This window comes from Syngnathus typhle, linkage group LG1 (assembly GCF_033458585.1).
Source record: "Syngnathus typhle isolate RoL2023-S1 ecotype Sweden linkage group LG1, RoL_Styp_1.0, whole genome shotgun sequence".
NCBI lineage: Eukaryota > Metazoa > Chordata > Actinopteri > Syngnathiformes > Syngnathidae > Syngnathus > Syngnathus typhle.
This window is the reverse complement of record NC_083738.1, coordinates 26,947,313-26,966,446: the sequence shown is the minus strand read 5'-3', so window position 1 is coordinate 26,966,446 and position 19,134 is coordinate 26,947,313. Positions and strand designations below refer to the sequence as shown.

At 44.0% G+C, this 19,134-nt stretch overlaps 1 protein-coding gene across 2 annotated transcripts in view; it reads right to left on the bottom strand.

Annotated features, from left to right (window-relative positions):
* The window catches only part of LOC133162526 (neurexin-1-like), a 266,581-nt gene that overhangs the window by 95,200 nt on the left and 152,247 nt on the right, over positions 1 to 19,134 (bottom strand). The window contains exons 13-17 of one of the 2 annotated variants that reach the window (XM_061291765.1): positions 16,177 to 16,296; positions 14,672 to 15,053; positions 13,939 to 14,129; positions 8,850 to 9,023; positions 6,779 to 6,898 (exon numbers count right to left, since the gene is read on the bottom strand). In XM_061291765.1, the coding sequence (XP_061147749.1) occupies positions 6,779 to 6,898; positions 8,850 to 9,023; positions 13,939 to 14,129; positions 14,672 to 15,053; positions 16,177 to 16,296 (987 nt within the window). Of the gene's footprint in view, positions 1 to 6,778; positions 6,899 to 7,039; positions 7,074 to 8,849; positions 9,024 to 13,938; positions 14,130 to 14,671; positions 15,054 to 16,176; positions 16,297 to 19,134 lie in introns of those variants that run through there. The other variant, XM_061291793.1, reaches the window with a different exon arrangement.

Sequence of the window (19,134 nt, the reverse complement as noted above, 5' to 3'; positions counted from 1 at the left end):
CCTTGTATATAAAAAAATGTATTAAAAGAAAATAACACCATGAATCTAAAGGTTTGAAAAATGTCGTACTCAAAATAATTAACAAAATATGCTTGTGGAATTATGCACAGCAACAGGCGGGACCTGCGTCAGCTGGTCCGTGTGTTTTCAAGGACTAAGGTCCCCAATTAGTGCGGTGAAATAAGAAAGTGTGTACAAGTGGAATATGTAGAATATATGAACAGTTGTGACTCTGCTGTGGGCTGAAAACAGCGTGAATACTTTTTAAGAGCAATATACGTGAGGCAACTTTTTTTCCCTTCCTTATTTGGTCCTTGAGGGCCTAAATACCGTTAATGAAGAGCAAAGGGAAAAGCCGGACTCACCCCATTTTCTTCCTTCTCAAAAGTTTTCTTAGTAAACGTCAAGCGAGTGGTTGCACAAGGCGCTCTCGCCGACGGATCTTCGTCTCCCTTGCAAGATGTCTCAATTAACGCTTTTTTTTTTAAATGCAGCAGACAATCCCTAGCGTGTCAAAACTTCAAAAGGAGACGCTCCCTTCCAAAGGACGTCTCGTCTTTGTCTTCCCTCCTTTTCGTTGCCTTCCGACCAGATTGCAAGTACGGCCTCGCGATTGTTTTCACCGGCCTCAAATTAAAAGTCGGTTACTTGCGGCCAACTCGGATGAGATGAAGGCAGCCTTGTTTCATTACAACTTTATTGTCGAATTGATCCGAGCCGCGGCGGCCGTCGATGCGAGGCCAACACACACCAAACACGAGTCGGAAAAATTCTCAAGAAAGGCGCTTTTCTCTCAATTGAAGACAAGGACAAATTTAACATTTGAAACGAAGGCAGTTTGAAGTGACCTTCACGAAAACTCACTTACATGTAACAGACAACTGCGACTGTTGCAGTCCACCAATATAAACTTGACATTCTAATAAGATAAATCGATTGTTAATCAGTCCAGATCCAACCAAGATGGAAATCATTTTCTAACAAACACACCACTGGAGCCTACATGCTCTTTAGGGGGGTGACGGTCCCCATTAGATAGACCAAACAAGAATTTGTGTACAAGTGGAATACGTAGAGCAGGTGTCAAGCTTATTTTTGTCGCAGGCCGCGTTGTAGTCAGTTTCCTTTGGACCCAAATAAATGTATATTACGCCCATATTATTTATATATATATATATTTATATATATATTTTATATATATATATATATATATATATATATATATATATATATATATATATATATATATATATATATATATATATATATATATATAGTATAAGCTACAAAACAAACTGACAAATATCAGAAATCAGAATACTAAAAACTGTTCAAATATTTAAAAAAAGATGATTTTTAAAAGTGAGGACAATTTGCAATCTTAGTAATGACATGAATTTGATGCACAAATTGGTGAAGACTTGGTGATGCAGAGGAAGAATATATGAATACTTGTGACTCTGCTGAAAACAATTACAGACAATTAAATATGAAGATATTCAATCCCTTTGAGACGTCATCACAAGCAATCGACGCGACCCCCTTCCCTTCTCGTCCTCCCACACGCTTGCGACACACATGCTGATCAAAAGTGAAAAGCTAATGAGACGGAAGTGAAGCCGCCACCCCGCAAGAAGACAAGAGCCAGTGACACAATGGGACGATTGATCAAGCAGAGGGCGGTGAGGCTGCCGATACCGCCGCCTCTCCAGGGAGCATCGTGACAGAAAACACGGAAAGCAATATTAATTACGCACACAATTCATTTTCAATCTAAGCACGCGGAGTCCGTAAACATGTGTTCCTATGATATTTAAAATGTGCACGCCGATTCATCAAACCTAAAAAAAAGTCTCCTTCCTTTCGGCCTGGCTGATTTCCCAAAATGCCGTGACTACTAACGTTAACGACACAAGCGTGAAATGAAACTAATAAAAAAAAAATGCTGAGGGAATATAAAGCCAGTCGGGCTCGTGTTAATTAGTGGAACATGCAAACATGGTGAAGCAGCGTTTGGCTGTTATGCCGCACGCAAACATGGCATTGGACATTCTATTATTCATTTTAGTCATGCCCTACTTTTAAAACTCTTTTGCTTATTTAAATATTGTACTTTTACTTATGTGAAGCACATTGAGTAACGAAATGCACTCCATAGATAAATCGGCCCCGTCTTACGATCTCATCAGAGTAGCCGCGTTTTGATTGCAGCATTCCCCTTCTCCCTTCAGGATGTGCGACATGACTGGCAAAATTCATTAATCAAATGTGCATGGGGAAAGGCACTCAAATATAATATAATACAGTCATAAAATGCAGCGTATAAAAGAAAAGCCGTCTCCCTGTTGTGTTAGAGTGGAAGTGCTTTGGGGGTGGAGAAGAAGTCTGCCCTGACTTTTATGTTACAGTCGAACGTTCCTATAATGGATGAGGAAGAAAGTCTTCCACAGATACTCGAATGCATGTAGCATGTCAATCGTTAGCAAAAAAAAAAAAAGCTATTTGTTATTCTTCGAGGGTGAGGGGTACGTTCCTTCGCGGGGGTTAGGCGCCCGTGCACGGTCATGACACTATCTTATTTATTCATTTGCTCTATTTAATTATTAATAACTTTAATTTAATCAGATCTCTTCCTCTCTTTTGTTATTGTTTTTGTTGTGCCCAATGTTTATGTTGTCTATTTATGTATATGTTTATTTTTATATTGTTTATGTATTTGTGTATTTATTTATGTATTCAACTGCTGGCCTCTAAATTTCAATAAATCGAAATAATAATAAATCCATCCATCCATCCGTCCGTCCAGCTATCTATCTATGTATGTCGCATATCTATGTTGTATCTATGTATATTTGCTAAAGGTTGTTTCCAAACCCCTCCCTTCTCGGAGCACATCTCTCCCACCCCTTTTCTAATTTTCTTTCGATTCTGGTTCCAAAAGGTCAAAATTACCAACTGAATAGATCCAAACCCGCTGCAGTGAAAGGGGCGGAGCCGAGCAAACTGCAGTTTGCTGATTGGTGGCTAAAAACGGGAAGATGAGCAGTCCCACCTCGTTTACCGTGTCACGCTCCGAGGATAAGGTTGTATAATTCCGTCTGTGAGACTTAAGCCCAATAAAAGCCTTCCGAGGACACTCGAATCACCACAAGGACGAAACGCGCAAAATTCCACGCAGGGCTTTGCTAGAGGAATCTATTAGAACGACTCGGCGATGGGGAATGAAAGATTATCGCCCTCTTGGAAAGCCGCCATTTATCACCTCATTGGCCTCCGTGTTCACGCCCGCCTCGGCGCCGCCGTGCTCATGCTACGGAAAATCCATTACTGGTCTCGCTCGGCACAAGAGGCAAGATAGTTATAACAAGGAGGAAATATAGGGAGACTTGTGATTCCGTGCAGACAAAAATGGCCCTAAATATGAATACTTTCTACTAATTACTGTGAATCGTATTTTTTTTTTTTACACATTCACATGAGATCTCAAAACGTGAATCTCATTCTCAGCCATATAGATTTCATTTCTTTCTGCAAACCACGTTTAGAAAATGCCCGTTCTTTCGTGATCATGACTTTCTTTTTTTAAAACGAGCTAATGGACAAATGTCTGAGTGTGGATATTTTCACCACCATTTCAAGTTTCTTGGTAACGCAATCAATTTTGACATCTGGAAAGCGTCCAAGGCCACACTCAAGGGCGACGGAAAAGTCCGGGAGATGATAGGATTGCTTTGGAGAATCACTATCGATGCGTCAAGATTGTTCGTCGCTTATGAACGCGACGGAAAAGCTAACGTTAGCTGAAATGAGCTCAAATCAATTCAGGAATAAACAGGTGAGAAACTGTCAGCCATTTTAGGCTTGCCAAAGAAAACCCCCGATACCAACACTTCCTCCATTTTGTCTTCTTTCAGCACTCGCGAGAGAAATTACTACAGAGAATAGCAAAGAGCCAGAAGAGAACACGGTGACGTGGAGACTGCAAGATCGACTTTATCGGAATCTAAAGACCGATTCGACGGATAAGACACACCTGAGATATAATTCAAGCTTGATTATTTGACTGCTCTCCTCTCTTCCTCCCGTTCCAAAATGGAGCCCAGGGCTTTCATGACGTTTGCATTTGTCTCGAGTGGTCTCAAAGCAATTACCGAGCCTTGTTAGTTGTCCTTTAATGCACTTTGTGGCTTAAAAGCTATCCCCCTTCTTTAATTAAACCCAAGAAGGCACCGCCGCTCTGGATCGACAGCGAAGCAGAAACTCATCAAGAGCAAAGCAAAAAGTTTCGGGCGGGTGGATTCCGAGCCTGTCGAAGATAAAAGGAGCAACTGGGAAGGGAGTTTTTGGGCTAAGTCAACATTTCAGTCAACAGACGTGTCCTTTCTTTTGCGTGCTCAAGTGGATGCAAATTGCCAGATAGACGCCACCTCCTCAAAGTGCGCCTTCGTCGCCGCCCAACCGGTCGGCGTGCGAACGATAAAAGCATGCCAAGCAATTACGCGTGCACTCACGTCGGGTTGAGCCTAACGAGGCGGCCGGTAATTGCAGGGCCGCCTGGAAAACGGTGGCGAAGACGAAGTTGGAGGCGGGAGCATCGCTCGTCGGAAAACGCGCGGGAGAGCTCGGCTTGCCAGCAAGACGTGTGATTTATTTTGCCATTTGAATGATCCGCTTTGAGAGCGTAACCGCCCGTTCTTGTCTGGATTGGTGTGCCTAATATTGTGACCGGCCAAACGGCGTGCATAACGGTAATCAGCGATGGGAGGCGGGTACAAATATGGCCGACAGCTGACTTCACTAAATGCGTACTTGCCCTAGCAGACTCAAAGAAACTTGGTAAAAAATATGGGGAATCACCCAAATGATCTTTCCCCGTCTCCCTGGAGGCCTGCATCTCATCTTTGCATCTTCTGGCTCACGGGAAAACGTAAAAGAGAATCAAAGGTTCCAGAAGAATAAGACGCAACACCAAGGGGCTCACTTAGATAACTGCACGTAGACAAATGGATCACAGCAGGGTGCTATTGAATAACAATGGCTTCGCCGCATGTGTGGAAAAATCAAGACGTTCCTGATTTTTGCATATAACGGCCATTGCAGATACACTGAGCATTGATGACTGCATAAAGTCACAAAACTGCTGTTATTCCAATCAGATGAGTCAATTGCACTCATTTGCAACGCCGTGTTCTCTTCACGCAATAACCCGATACCAATAAATATGAGCCCCTCATCGGTAAGAGCCCACGCTATCTTTGAGTTTTCGTTTGTATTTTTCCCTGTCTGTTGCCAAGACAACACTACAAATGAAAATCTGTTCTTCACTGCTGGATAAAGGTGAAGACAAAATATATATACTGTTGACGGTGTAATACAAACAAGGTACCGTATTTTCCGGTCTATAAGGCGCACCTAAAAACCTAACATTTTCTCAAAAGCCGACAGTGCGCCTTATAGTCCGGTGCGCCTTATATATGGACCGAATTCCTAAATTTAAATTGGCCCAAAGTATTGTCATGAAATCAATCATAAGTGGCCCGCTGAAGACTATAAATCATGAATCAAAAAGAATATGGATCATTATTTTCTGATTATAAAGTAATTGGTTGCGTCTGAAGTTGAAATAAAAAAGATAAAATGGAGAATGATTTGATTTGGATTAAAAATCTGACATGATTAATTAATGGTGCGCCTTATATAGTAAGGACAACGTTTTAAAATGGGCCATTCATTGAAGGTGCACCTTATAGTCCGGTGCGCCTTATAGTCCGGAAAATACGGTACAAAGCAGAATTGTTGGTCATTAAAACTGCGAACGGGATTCTTCTCTGCGGTATGGCGGATTTAGAAGAGATTCAATTTGACTTTGAAAGGAGAAAGTCTTCATCTTGGCACTCATCATTTTGGACAAGCGGAAGCTCGCTCGTATCCTGTGCAGGGAGGGAGCTTCTGTGATTTATTTGGGCAGCCCTGCTTCCCTGCTTCTCTGCTCATGAACGACCACAAGCTCGGCGTGCAACCAACACTCTTTATTAAGTCATAAAGCACAACTTCTGTGTGCTTGCCTGCAGTAAGACAGCCAGAAATATGATTTTAGGCGGAATGCGCAAATAAGTGTTTCATAAGCGACAAATAGAATCGAGCTCCGAAACGTTCCCCACGTAACGCCGCTTGTCAGCAAAGACAAAGATGACTCAGAATCATCTGATTTGCGCTCGCTCGCTCGTAAATGTCACCACATTGAACATCCTACCTTGAGTTCCAGAGGACAAATCCCGGAGAGCGGGCCGACACAGACACAATTTGTCATGAGTCAGCCGTCGCCAAGGACAAAAGGCCGATGGTTAGGCGGGCAAAGCGAAGAAGGCCAGGAAGAAGAAAGAGCCGGCAATAAAGAGAGCAAAGCGATGGATTAACCCGGCTCCATTTTGGGGTCAAGTGGATGAAATATGCTTGTGAGGGATCCAAACTGGCAGGGTGGACGCCAAAAGACTCCAAAGCTGAGACGACCCCACGAGGAAGAAAATCTAATACACACCTGAAAAATCGTGTGTGTGTGTGCATTTTCGCGAATGACGCGACTTACCTGGGAGGCCCTCACGGGTCTTTTAACTTGCTTTCCACTTGTGCTTAAACCATTCATGCTATAAATCAGAATGTCAACGTTGCCTGTGGATGTTTATCGGAACCTAGCAAAGCACCAGTGGTACGACACATTCCCCGCAGGGCATTGACACAAACACGCAAGAAAAGGAAAAAAAAAAAGTGAGAGACTCACGGTCATTGCAAAATGAGCCTCCGTAGGACGTCATGCTGCAGTCGCAGTTGAAACCCTCCCATTGCTGGAGACAAACCCCTTGATGGTAGCAGGAGTCCTCCGTACAGGTGGTACTTGGTCCTGAAAAGGGAATAAATATATTAAAAAAAAAATCTCTTCCATCTTCTCTACGCACACTCGTGGCTGACAATGAGGCGCTCTAAAGCGCTTACACAGATTCTTAAATCAACACAAAAGCGTGACCTTTCTCTGTGGACTTACTTTGTTTTTCCGCCTCACAAAATCGTGCCCCAACACGAACGTTTGCTCTAAAAATAGAAGCTCGCTGGGCTGGGATTGTTGTGAAACGATCAACATTAAAAAAAAAAAAAAAAAGACGACGCACGCACGTATGCACATGCTTCAGTGCCAGAGTAATTGGCTAGCCAGTAGAACAGATATCATCCTGAAAATTCAATTAAAACACATCAATACATGATCCGGGAGATGTGTTCATGCGAGATACTTTATACTTAAAGGAAATTAGTTTCATTTTTTTTTTTTTTTTTTTAAACTGTGTGGCTGGCTAATTACTCGGCACACTAATAAAAGTTGCCCTTGGGGTGGTAATTAAACATTGTGTCATATTAAATGGAAATGGGGGGGGGGGGGGGGTTGACTATTGATCAGCCACCCGAAAAGTCGCAGTCGCAGTTTCGAGCACAACGTGGTAAATATAAATGTTTATGAAACACAAGGAGGAATAAACAAAATGGCAGTCCTGATAAAAATGGGCTGCTTTGGTACACTTATATACCGTAATTTTAGGACTATAAGTCGCGGTTTTTTTCATAGTTTGGGTGGGGGTGCGACTTATTCTCAGGAGCGATTTATATACATATATATGTTTTTTTTTTCATTTTTTTGGGCATTTTATGGCTGGTGCGACTTATACTCCGGTGCGACTTATAGTCCAAAAATTACGGTAATTACATTTTTATACTTTTAATTATACACTTATATTTTTATACTCTAAAAGCCTGTTGATTTTGAACGGCAACTGACAAAAGATAATCTCATGTACTTTCAAAACCCCTTGATCAAGAACTGTGTACAAGACTCGATGGCAAAGGACATTTTAAGGGAAAGGTTTTCCGTGCACAAAGCCAGCCTGATCTCTTTTGTTTTACCTTTGGCAAAGAAACAAAGTCGAAAGAGGACAACGTTGTTTGCATAGTAAGAGATGCGTTATCTTTATCAAGGCACCGCGCAGCTTGAGTTGGACTCGCTCCACAGACACGCACCGAATCTCGCCCAAGGCCCGTTTGTTGAAAAAACAGCGGTTCAGCTCTCTGGCACTGCCGCCCATGCGTTGATATTAGCATTTGTTAGCATTTAGTGGCTAGTGGGAGTTAGCTTTGTGGAGTTTTTAGATAAAGTCAAGTAAGGGCGATGTACTGTATACCTGTGGGCAGGTAATGAGAATGTCTGGCAGAAGTACCAACAGATAGAAAAAAAAAATGTTTGATCAGTGCCTAACTATATCAGCCAGTGTGAACCTGGGGGAAATCAAGACTGCGCTCTTTGACGCTTAGTACGAGACAGGGTGGAGGCATAAAAGACGGGCTAAAATCCAGCGAGGTATCCCAGATTTGAACCGGCCCGACTCGATGGACTGGAGATTGCGACGGAGGAAGTATGAGCAAAAGCAGAGGTAAACACGCAGGAAATGCAAGATTAATGAGGCGAGCGGCGAGGGGGGCGGCGGCGGCATGGCTGAGATTAGCTACTCGGAGAGATTCTTCGCTCATGCAGGTTTTATGGCGCAATAGAGGGGATTTACAGATGACAGGGGCTTAGACTGCAAAGGCTGCCCGCGGGTTAGGAGAGCATGGGCGTGGCCACGGGTGTATATCAGTAAATAACATCCGCACAAGCGCTCGCTGATGCCAGGCTCGCGGGATACGACTCGGGCAGGGGAAAAATAACATTTACTTGGAGTTAATCAGGATGGAATAGGACTGGGACGGTGATTTCAAACATATCAAATCACGCACGTCGTCTTTTATTTACGAAAAGGCAAGCCACTTACCTTCGCAGCCTCGATCCACCTGGCCCACCCTGTGGAGGGCATCTGCAATCATGTCGGGGAGTCTCCCGTTCAGGTCCACGGAGGCCAGGCAGCCCTGGTAGCCGTCCCGGGACGCAATTAGCTTGGGCAGATTACTGTACATGTTCTTGATCACGCCACCGATGTACAGCTCTCCTGCAAGACAAAGTACATCAACATATGCATAATTTGATACAAATTGAGATACATACATATGACATATAATATACATATATTTCTGACACGTTTCGTTGTCATGCTAATTGCTAAGCTAACCTAAAATTGACACAGTTAGCATGTCATGTTTAAGATCAGAACCGTGCTTGGATCATTGAGTCAACTTTTTACAGAAGTCTGGCTGGGAAAAAAATATATATATACCGTATTTTCCGGACTGTAAGGCGCACCGGACTATAAGGCGCACCATTATTGCATCATGTCAGATTTTTAATCCAAATCAAGGCATTCTCCATTTGATCTTTTTTATTTCAACTTCAGACGCAGCTATTTACTTTATAATCACAAAATAATGATCCATAGTCTTTTTGATTCATGATTCATAGTCTTCAGTGGGCCACTTATGATTGATTTCATGACACAGTGCTTCGGGCCAGTTTAAATTTAGGAATTTGGTCCATGTATAAGGCGCACCAGACTATAAGGCGCACTGTCAGCTTTTGAGAAAATATTAGGCTTTTAGGTGCGCCTTATAGTCCGGAAAATACGGTGTATATATATATATATAGACTTAGACAGACTTTATTGTCATTTTGTAAACACTCGGTGCACACAAAACGAAATTTCGTTGCATACGGCTCTCGACAAAGGAATGATATTTCGGCTGGATAAAAAGTGACATTTCTATATAAATATGAAATAAGATAAATAAGATAAATATAAAGCGCAGCCGTGAAGGAAACAAAAACAATATTTACAAAGTGCGCAGAGGAATGCTAAATTGACTGTTCAACAGTCTGACGACAGTAGGGAAAAAACTATTGAAACCTCTTCCCAGAGGGTAGCAGGGAGAACAGGCCTTGGTGGGGGTGTGATGGGTCACTAATAATATTTCGGGCTCGGGACACGCAGCGCTGGGATGACAAGTCCTGAACGGAGGGAAGAGGAGCCTCGATGATCCTCTCTGCTGTCCTCACCACTCTCCTTACGTTCTTCCAATCGGAGGCGCTGCAACCCCCACACCACACCGAGAGACAGCTCGTCAGGATGCTCTCTATGGTGCTTCGGTAGAACGTCCTCATGATGGGTGGGGGCAGGTGGGCTCTCCTCGTTCTCCGCAGGAAGTACAAGCGCTTCTGTGCCCTCTTGACCAGTGTCGTGGTGTTCCCAGTCCATAAGTGTAAATATATATATAATATAGATATAATATATATATGTCTATGTATGTATAAATTTGGTCAAGTCCTTCGAAATGCTCGCGGAAAAAAGCCGCATGCCAAACTTTCAACTTGCAGCCCCGAGGAAGCAATGAGCCAAAAGGTCAATTATACGCGGACTTTGTGTAATGGAATAAGTCAATGATGTTTGCAAACTTCTCTCCAGAATTAATGAGGACTTGACACTTCATGTTTCCCCGCCCGGGCCTTACAATCAATATAATGAATTCATTAGTCTGATAGAGTGATGCGGTAAACTCACAGCTGGGGGAACCATTTAGCAAATATGAAATGATCTGTATGGAGTTCATCTCCGAAGAGCAAACGGCGCGGGGCGCTTTGTTCCAGACGCCGCCGCTTGGCTGCACAAGAGGAGGAATTGGGCGAGGGAGTGCGAGCTACAAAAAAAAAAAAATCACTTTTGGCAAGCTACTTTGGTCTTTTTTTTTGTCAATTGCGCAACAAATTCCTTCAAAGCATCGTTCACTTACATCTAAGGCCCTCTTATACTCGGGGAAATTGCTGGAGAGCAATACGGATCCTTGGGTTTGTTTTGAAATGAAGGTTGTTTATAAAGTTAATATTTCATCTGAGCGGACCAACTTTGTGCTCCACGGTAAGAACTCTGCGTTACAGTGATGATTAACCACTTTCCCCGAGTGTCCCGGTCTGACTCCGCTGTCCGAGCGGTGATGAATGCTCGTGCTGCGGAATAGCGCAGAGCCATCCAAAAGGCACGAGCAATTATAGCCGCGCAGTCGTCGCCAGAGACCGAACACCTCCGCGTCTCCATGGTTACCGTAATGACCTCTCATGGGCCAGAGGAGGGAGTCGGGAATGCTAAGATTCAGAGCTCAAACAGGCCACCTCGTCTTTGAATGTGCTCGACGGGAATCGCCGTCATTAGTTACTAATTTTATGGGAATGGGCAAGTGTGGTTTGATCATGAAGTGATGACCTAATTCTTTACAAAGCAACACCGGAAATGGGAACAATTTAGATCGATATATTCACCTACCCGAGTATTCAATGACCGGAACGCCACGACCACATTGCGTGTTTTGCATTAACTACCGTCTTTGCATTCCGGGGATTTTGCACGACTAATTGGTTTCAAGTCTTCAACATGTGTACAAAATGAGCAGAATAGAGAGTGGAAATTAGATTGGCTCCTAATAGCTATTGATCACTTTGCTGTTTGCATTCAGTGAGCAGGAAGCAGTTTAAGGTTTGGACAGCAGAGGAATCTTGCAGTTACTGCTAAATAATGATTCACGTCTTCTTGGTCAAGAGGGTTGAGGCATGTGGGGAGAGAGAAAAAAAATTAATTGGATGGCATGCGGTGCTTATTTTGACATTAGTCAATCAAGTGGCTGGAACAATGACACCGTGGCAGGTTTTGTAAACATCCATTTTGTCATATTAAAATGCGGCTCCGGTTCCAGATTATGTTCCCAGCTGGTGCAAGCAAGGCTGAATTTATTCCTTTATTCATTTTTCTTTTTATTATTATTTCATTTCCGCCCATTCAGCGTAGGGTCAAAAGAGCCTTCGTTCTGTAGCGAGAGAAAAAAAAAAGTTCAAATGGACGTCTATGGCCGTCAATGGCAGTGAATGAGTTGATACAAGTGAAGGTTTTTTATTGGAACTTTTCAGTGAGTCTTTGAAAGGCTTCGAAATGTGTGCGTCAAAACACACTTTCATCAAGGTTAGTATTGTTAAGGAAAATTATCACTCAAATCGACCCAAAAAAATCATTCACAAAATAAAATAAAAATGAAATTTCAAAGAAAAAAAAGAAAGGAAAACTAACTGGAACTCCATCTTATGTTTAGAAGACTAATGACCATTAGTATAATGCGCACCCCAGATTTTAGGACAATAAATTAGTTAAATTTTGCGCATTATACATGGAAAAAAACGGTAATCCATATTAAAAAAAATTATAACCAATGCTGGAACTAACAAATATTACACTACAATAAAGGATTTAAAAAATTAAAAATACCGGTACTAACATACGTGCTCTAAAAGCGAATTACAGTCGAGTTTAAAAAATAAAAAAATAAAATAAACAAAAAGTGCACTTTGCTTCTTTGGCCAGTCGTTTCCATTTACTTTGCGCTTGCCCATATTTGCCCGTCATAGTTGACCTTGTCGTCGCACATTTCACACTTCACACGTTCCTCCACTCCATTCCTTTCCTACCACTTTTACAACCGGCATCGCGGCTCATTGGCGCTAAACCTCCCCCGGTAGATATAAAGTAGACCATAACTAATCTTCGCCACGAGTCCACTAAAAAAAAAACAAAAAAAAAAACCTCCGTCTGAACAATGATAGTCACATGTGGAATTACACACACCGTCACGTTTGCCCTATTATAAAAACGGCCTCGTCTCGCCCGCTGATTAACGCCGTGTGAGATCAAACCGAAATTGACGGCAGCACGTGAAATGAACGCCCGCCCGGCGCATCGTCTCGTCCCCGCCCGCAAAGTCTGCCGTGTTGGCTGGCTGGAGTTGAGACATTCATAGCATCTGACGGCAGGCGCTAATCCAGCTACGCGGCGTGCGATTTGTTTGGCCATTATCATGCAAATGCGTCGGGCGCTTTGACGGGGCTTCATTACAAAGCCTTCACCTCCGTCATTTGCGATAGCACGCCAGGTGCAAATTGAAGCGCTCGCTCTTCAAAAAGGAAATTATACACAGCTTGTATTACATATCCAGCGCAGGCATGTAATGCGTATTTACTCAGCCAGACGTAAACAGTCTTCTGTTATTTACCGTATTTTCCGGACTATAAGGCGCACCGGACTATAAGGCGCACCATTAATGCTTCATGTCAGATTTTTAATCCAAATCAAATCATTTTCGATTTTAACTTATTTATTTCAACTTCAGACGCAACAAAATAATGATCCATAGTCTTTTTGATTCATGATTCATAGTCTTCAGCGGGCCACTTATGATTGATTTCATAACACAATGCTTCGGGCCAGTTTAAATTTAGGAATTTGGTCTATATATAAAGGCACACCGGACTATAAGGCGCACTGTCGGCTTTTGAGAAAATTTTAGGTTTTTAGGTGCGCCTTGTAGTCCGGAAAATACGGTATTAGATTTTTTTTTGTAAATGAACGATTTATGTCATGCGTATGTTCGACACACGAGACTATCCGGTTATCTTTGGTGGCAGCGTTTTCTTCTTATAGCCTGTTCTTCCTTTTTTTTTTTGCTGACAAAAAAATGGCTGGAAGCTTATTTTTGTTTTTATTTCCCAAGCAATGAGAAACCTGGGATCACTCACGCACTCATACAAAAAGACACACACGTACACACACACACACACACACACACACACACACACACACGTATAAAGCGAGTCTCTACCGGCAAGATAAAACTGGGAGAATTGTTTCTCTTCCTTTGATACACAACATGCCAGGGAGATTGTGGGAATTGCTATATCTGTGTTTTATTCCCCAGACTGCCGAACGCATTCAGCATATTTCTAAAGATGTACAAAAGCGGGAGGTAAATTACTCGAATACGCGTCGATACATTTGTCAAGAGGATTCCTCGCTCCAGCTGTGTTTATTCCGGAGTACACTTGTCTGCCATTACAGCGGAGGTTAATATCGTTTTTTTTTTTTTTTTTTTTTAATGGCTTACCTTTGAGGTCCAGGTTGCGGGCTCCGCTGGAGTGCTGCGTCACGGTGCGCGAGTCGATCTTGAGCGTGTGCACGTTATTAGCGTCCCGGGACACCACCACATTATGCCACTGGTTGTCGTTGAGCGGCTTGTCCGAGTTGCCCTTCATTAGCGACGGGCCGTTGCCGAGGTCAAAGACGTAGTGGACGTACCTGGGGGAGGGAGATGATGATGATGACAACGATGATGTGTGTGCGAAGTCTTCCAAATATAATCTCGCTGCCGTCCTCCGTGCCCCTTCACGCCACACCGGTTTGTCTGGAGGTGCTTTAAGATGGATGACGCTTCAGTCTCAATGCCTAAAGGCTCCATATTTTCCATGTCACCCATTTGTTTGTCCTTCTTTTAAATTGCACATCAGCCGCTCTCACATGCGCTTCGGGGACTCAGCCTTGACATACAGCAAGTGTCATTCCGTCGCTCTCCGGCTGGCTGGAAATATTTCTGTTGGAGTCCTAGCCTTTCATCTTAACATAACTTTGCCAGTGGCGGCTTTCCGCAGGCCTATTTCGGGCCGAGGCAATTTGGGCCGTTGCATTCATGTCGACGCCAGCGCCAAATCCTCGCCTCTTTGTCTGCGTAACACGGCTAAATAGGGAACACGAGAAACTCAAAGCCTCTTCCCTGGTATCGTTCTAAAGAGCTTTTAGGGGGAGAAGAGCTTCCTGCTGAACGCGCACGCACGCACACTCACCCTTTGACCAGTTCCACCACGATGAAGTCGCTTCCATCGCCAGAGTTGAAGATCATCAAGCCGTCGGGCGTGGTGGTTTTGAATTGGAAAAAAAGGTGCATGGAGGCGTAGGCCTGCAGCGTGGCCAGCGCCAAGTAGCTGCCTTTGGTCCGGAAGGTGACCGGGTCGGCGATGATGTGGCGCATGCCGAAGCGGGCGTTGAGCTCGCAGTAGGAGATGTCGCCGTTTTTGCACTGGTCCAGGTACGGCACGCCGTTGAAGGCCAGGCCCTGCAGGTGGCCGATGAAGTTGGACGGCACGACGGAGATGAAGCGGCGCTCCGTCATGATGCCCGTCTCGATGTTGTGGAACTCCAGACGCGTGTGCGCGCCGGTCATCTGGCCTACAATGGATAAACATCATTCATTAACAGAAGGCAGATGATGCCGGCACGTTGCTCCGCTTCGGGCGGCGTCTGGGGAAATATTGAGCTTCGTGTTATGCGACATGAATTATACAAGTTCCATCGGGGTGAAAATTCAATATTGCTCAGAACAATATTTAGTCTCGTTCGCGGGGAAGGAAATGAGACAAACACCGCAGAATGCGGGGATGTGTTGATCGGTTCGCATTTAGTCAGATTAGCGGATTTTTCCGACTACGAGATGCACGAAAAATCATAATTATTGTTATCAGATGCGCTTTATGTATAGAAATTGCAGTTGAGTAAAGTTTTTATTTGCTGGAGTTAATGTGAAGCAATGCGTGGAATAACTTGCCAAAAAAGACTTTTTCTTTGAGACTGCACCTAATACCGTATTTTCCGGACTATAAGGCGCACCTTCGATGAATGGCCCATTTTAAAACTTTGTCCTTATATAAGGCGCACCGGACTATAAGGCGCACCATTAATGCATCATGTCAGATTTTTAATCTAAATCAAATCTTTCTCCATTTTATGTTTTTTATTTCAACTTCAGACGCAACCAATTACTTTAGAATCACAAAATAATGATCCATAGTCTTTTTGATTCATGATTCATAGTCTTCAGTGGGCCACTTATGATTGATTTCATGACACAATGCTTCGGGCCAGTTTAAATTTAGGAATTTGGTCCATATATAAGGCGCACGGGACTATAAGGCGCACATTTTGAGAAAATTTTAGGTTTTTAGGTGCGCCTTATAGTCCGGAAAATACGGTAATCAAAAAATGACGGTATATAGAGCTGTGGCGGCAGAGCAATTAAGTTTTTTTTCTTTTGCCTCATAAAGCAGGCAGACCTTGACAGGGTCATCCATTGCTCGCGGACGCGCCGCGCCCTGTTCCGATCCCGTACGTTATTTTCTTCGAGTCTGTCCTCTGCTTCAGTCCTTCGCCGAAGGCCACAATATGTGACTCGGCCTCATCTTTTCAACATTTCGTCCTTCCACTTGCTGTTTTGGTAGCGACTCTCCTGCCGAGTTTCCGGGACCGATTCCAAATGAAACATTTGCTCTCGGCCTTTTGCAAACGCGCAACCCACCTTCCACGGTGACGTTGTCGACGGAGAGCTGCAGGCTCTTGCCTCTTCGCACCACCTTCACCGTGTGCCACTCGTTATCGTTCAGCTTCTGGCCCGCAAACAGAGTCTCGGGTCCTTTGCCTGTGGATGAGTGATGGAGTGAAATTACGACATTGCAGGAATTGTGTGTGTGTGTGTGTATAGGTGTGTGTCTGTGTGTGTGTTGCATCAATAAACTGATGTTTTTTTTTCCTTTTCTGGCACAGTCGGTGACAAAGGAAGTAGAGAAAACTCAGACAGGTTCACACCAGTTTTACAACATACATAGTGGAACATACCAATTTTTTTTTTTTTTAAAGGCAATTTATAACACATAGGGAAACATACCAATTTAAAAAAAAAAGGAAATTGTGAAGCAAAAAAAATCTGACTTTAAAATGATAAAAAAACAAAATGGCCGCTACTTCCTCTCGTATGTTTACGTCTCCATGTTTATATCTGCTACTCAAGGCCGACGAGGTGGCGCTCGAAAGTGGCCTTCACTTAATCATTTCACCCATGACGGGAGTGAGAAACATCTCGACGTGCTCACCCGGATGATTTCAATGCAAGAAACCTTGAGTGACGTGCGTGCGCTCCATTGAACATATTGTCAAATAAATGTGGCAAATTTACAAAAGGGGGGCAGCCAGGCTGAGAGAAAAGATCACCGCTCGCCAATATGGAGGCGAGAAATCACAATGCCACTCAACAACACGAGCCCCGGGCACTACCTGGCGAGCCGTCACCGGCCGAGTGACTCACGGCCGCAAATGGCGGCAGCGGGAAGGCGACAACAACGGCGGCTGCGTCGACATTTATTTGTTCTGGTCACTCAAGCATATGCGAGCAACATGTCGAGAGCGGAGGAGTCACAGCGGGGGAGGGTGCGAAGAGCCAAGTCAAAACGTTGGCGTTTGCCTGGAGGGAGATGTTGATGCTGCTAAGCTAACAAGACAGTTTGGAGTTCAATCAAGAGTGTTGGACAGGCTAGAAAGAAGTTACCGTAATTTTCGGACTATAAGTCGCGGTTTTTTTCATAGTTTGGGTGGGGGGGCGACTTATACTCAGGAGCGACTTATATACATATATATGTTTTTTTTCACTTTTTTGGGCTTTTTATGGCTGATGCGGCTTATACTCCGGTGCGACTTATAGTCCGAAAATTACGGTAGCTCTACAAGTGGCTAAAAGATATGCTACTTTTTAGATCCTTTTAACGTGTTGCTTTCCAGGATAGCGAGAAAGCTACGAGGCTTCTTGTGCACTCTTCCCATCCACGTTTTAAAAGGCGCCATTCCACACATTCTACAAATGATCATTAATATTAACGATGACAGCCTGTCATATTCAGGGAAATGGCCTCCGGGCAGTCTCACCTTGTTTGTTGCGCATCGTCCTCATCACTACCTCCTGCAAATAAGCACGTGCTCCATCACTACCGCCCTCTAGTGGCGTCAAATGGTTGGCCCTGCTATGACGGCTCCCAAGTGCCAAGTCGACTTCTGGCAGATGGGCCGGTTCTGCATGATGTCACGCCGGGCGACCTGGCAAGCATGGCAGCCACATGCGCGCTCTACTACAATTGAGGAAGATTCCAACTGGAAGGGCAGACGGTGAGCGCAAGAGGTAGTTAATGGACGTTTAGTCCTCACAACCTTCACACGTGATTACGCCAGGTCGGCTGGGGGAGAGAAGGAGGCCAAAACATTCCGTCAGGCCAATCATGTCGACTCCTGAAGAAGTCTGTACGCGAGGCTGAAAGCTAGCGGAGAACGTACAGTGAGACGAATGAACACAATTTTTTTGGACTGACACTGCGATAGCAGCCATTTTATCCAGATTGCGTATTGCGCTGCGGCCGGCAAAATACAAAAATACAAGCTGCAGTTGTGATTGTCAGTCTTCGCGGAGGATCAAGAATCCATGCCTGTGCATGTTGTTGTATTATCCTCCATTTGACTTCAAATACTATTTGTTTCAAGCGTTAAAATAGCACAACACAAATAGTTAGCCCCGTCTTGTTAGCATCAAGCCAACCATGCTAACCGCCGTACAGCGCTCGCATCAGATTTTCGTTCACAAGTAAAAAAAAAATAAACGCCCAAGTGACAGCTTGACTGAAACAAAAACAAAGCAGCAAGTCATGAAAATCATTCAAAAAATAAAAACATACCTGCCTCTATGGATGGCAATCAAACACACGAACACACACACACACACACACACAAAACAACACTTAGGAAATTAAACGAGTCTCCTTGCAGGCAAACACCTGCTCGACGAAAACAGAGCGTCGGCACGGTCGATGAAAATAATTCGAAAACCTCCCCCGTGGTGGAATGTTTGCATTAATGGCTAGCCACTCTGTTAACTGACTGCCAGATTTGAATGTGCTCCGTTTAAAAAGCAGGACGGTTGGAAATTACACTCGAGTCAAGCTGGAAGCGACCACCGGATGGAGGCGAGAGCGCCGCCGCCATTACTGACCACATTTTTACCGACTTTTTACTGCTTTGAGAGAGTACACCCAAGTGACCCCTAAGGACTTGTTACATGTGTTTTTGTTGTTGTTGTTTTTTTCCCCCTTGCCACTAAAAGCAAAGACCCGCAATGGTTACGTAAGGCTGCACAAGTTAACGCGCTGTTGTCTTAACAAAAGATGGGATTTACCCTGCACGGCTCCAAGGCCTCCTTTTTGACGCTAATGCCATTTGGCTCCTATCTTAAGATATCACATTTGCCATCTCGGGCGCATGGCCGCCGGTCTAATGAAAAGCTCTTTGCTGAATTTGTGTGTGTGTGCGCAAAAAGCCATCCCCAAATCACTCTGTCAGTAAAGACACAAGAATTAAAAGTGTTTATCATTGTCAAGTCATTGTCATTGGAGACGATTGCCACTAGGGTAGTCCTGGGAAAAAGTGGGACAGGGGTGGTGAT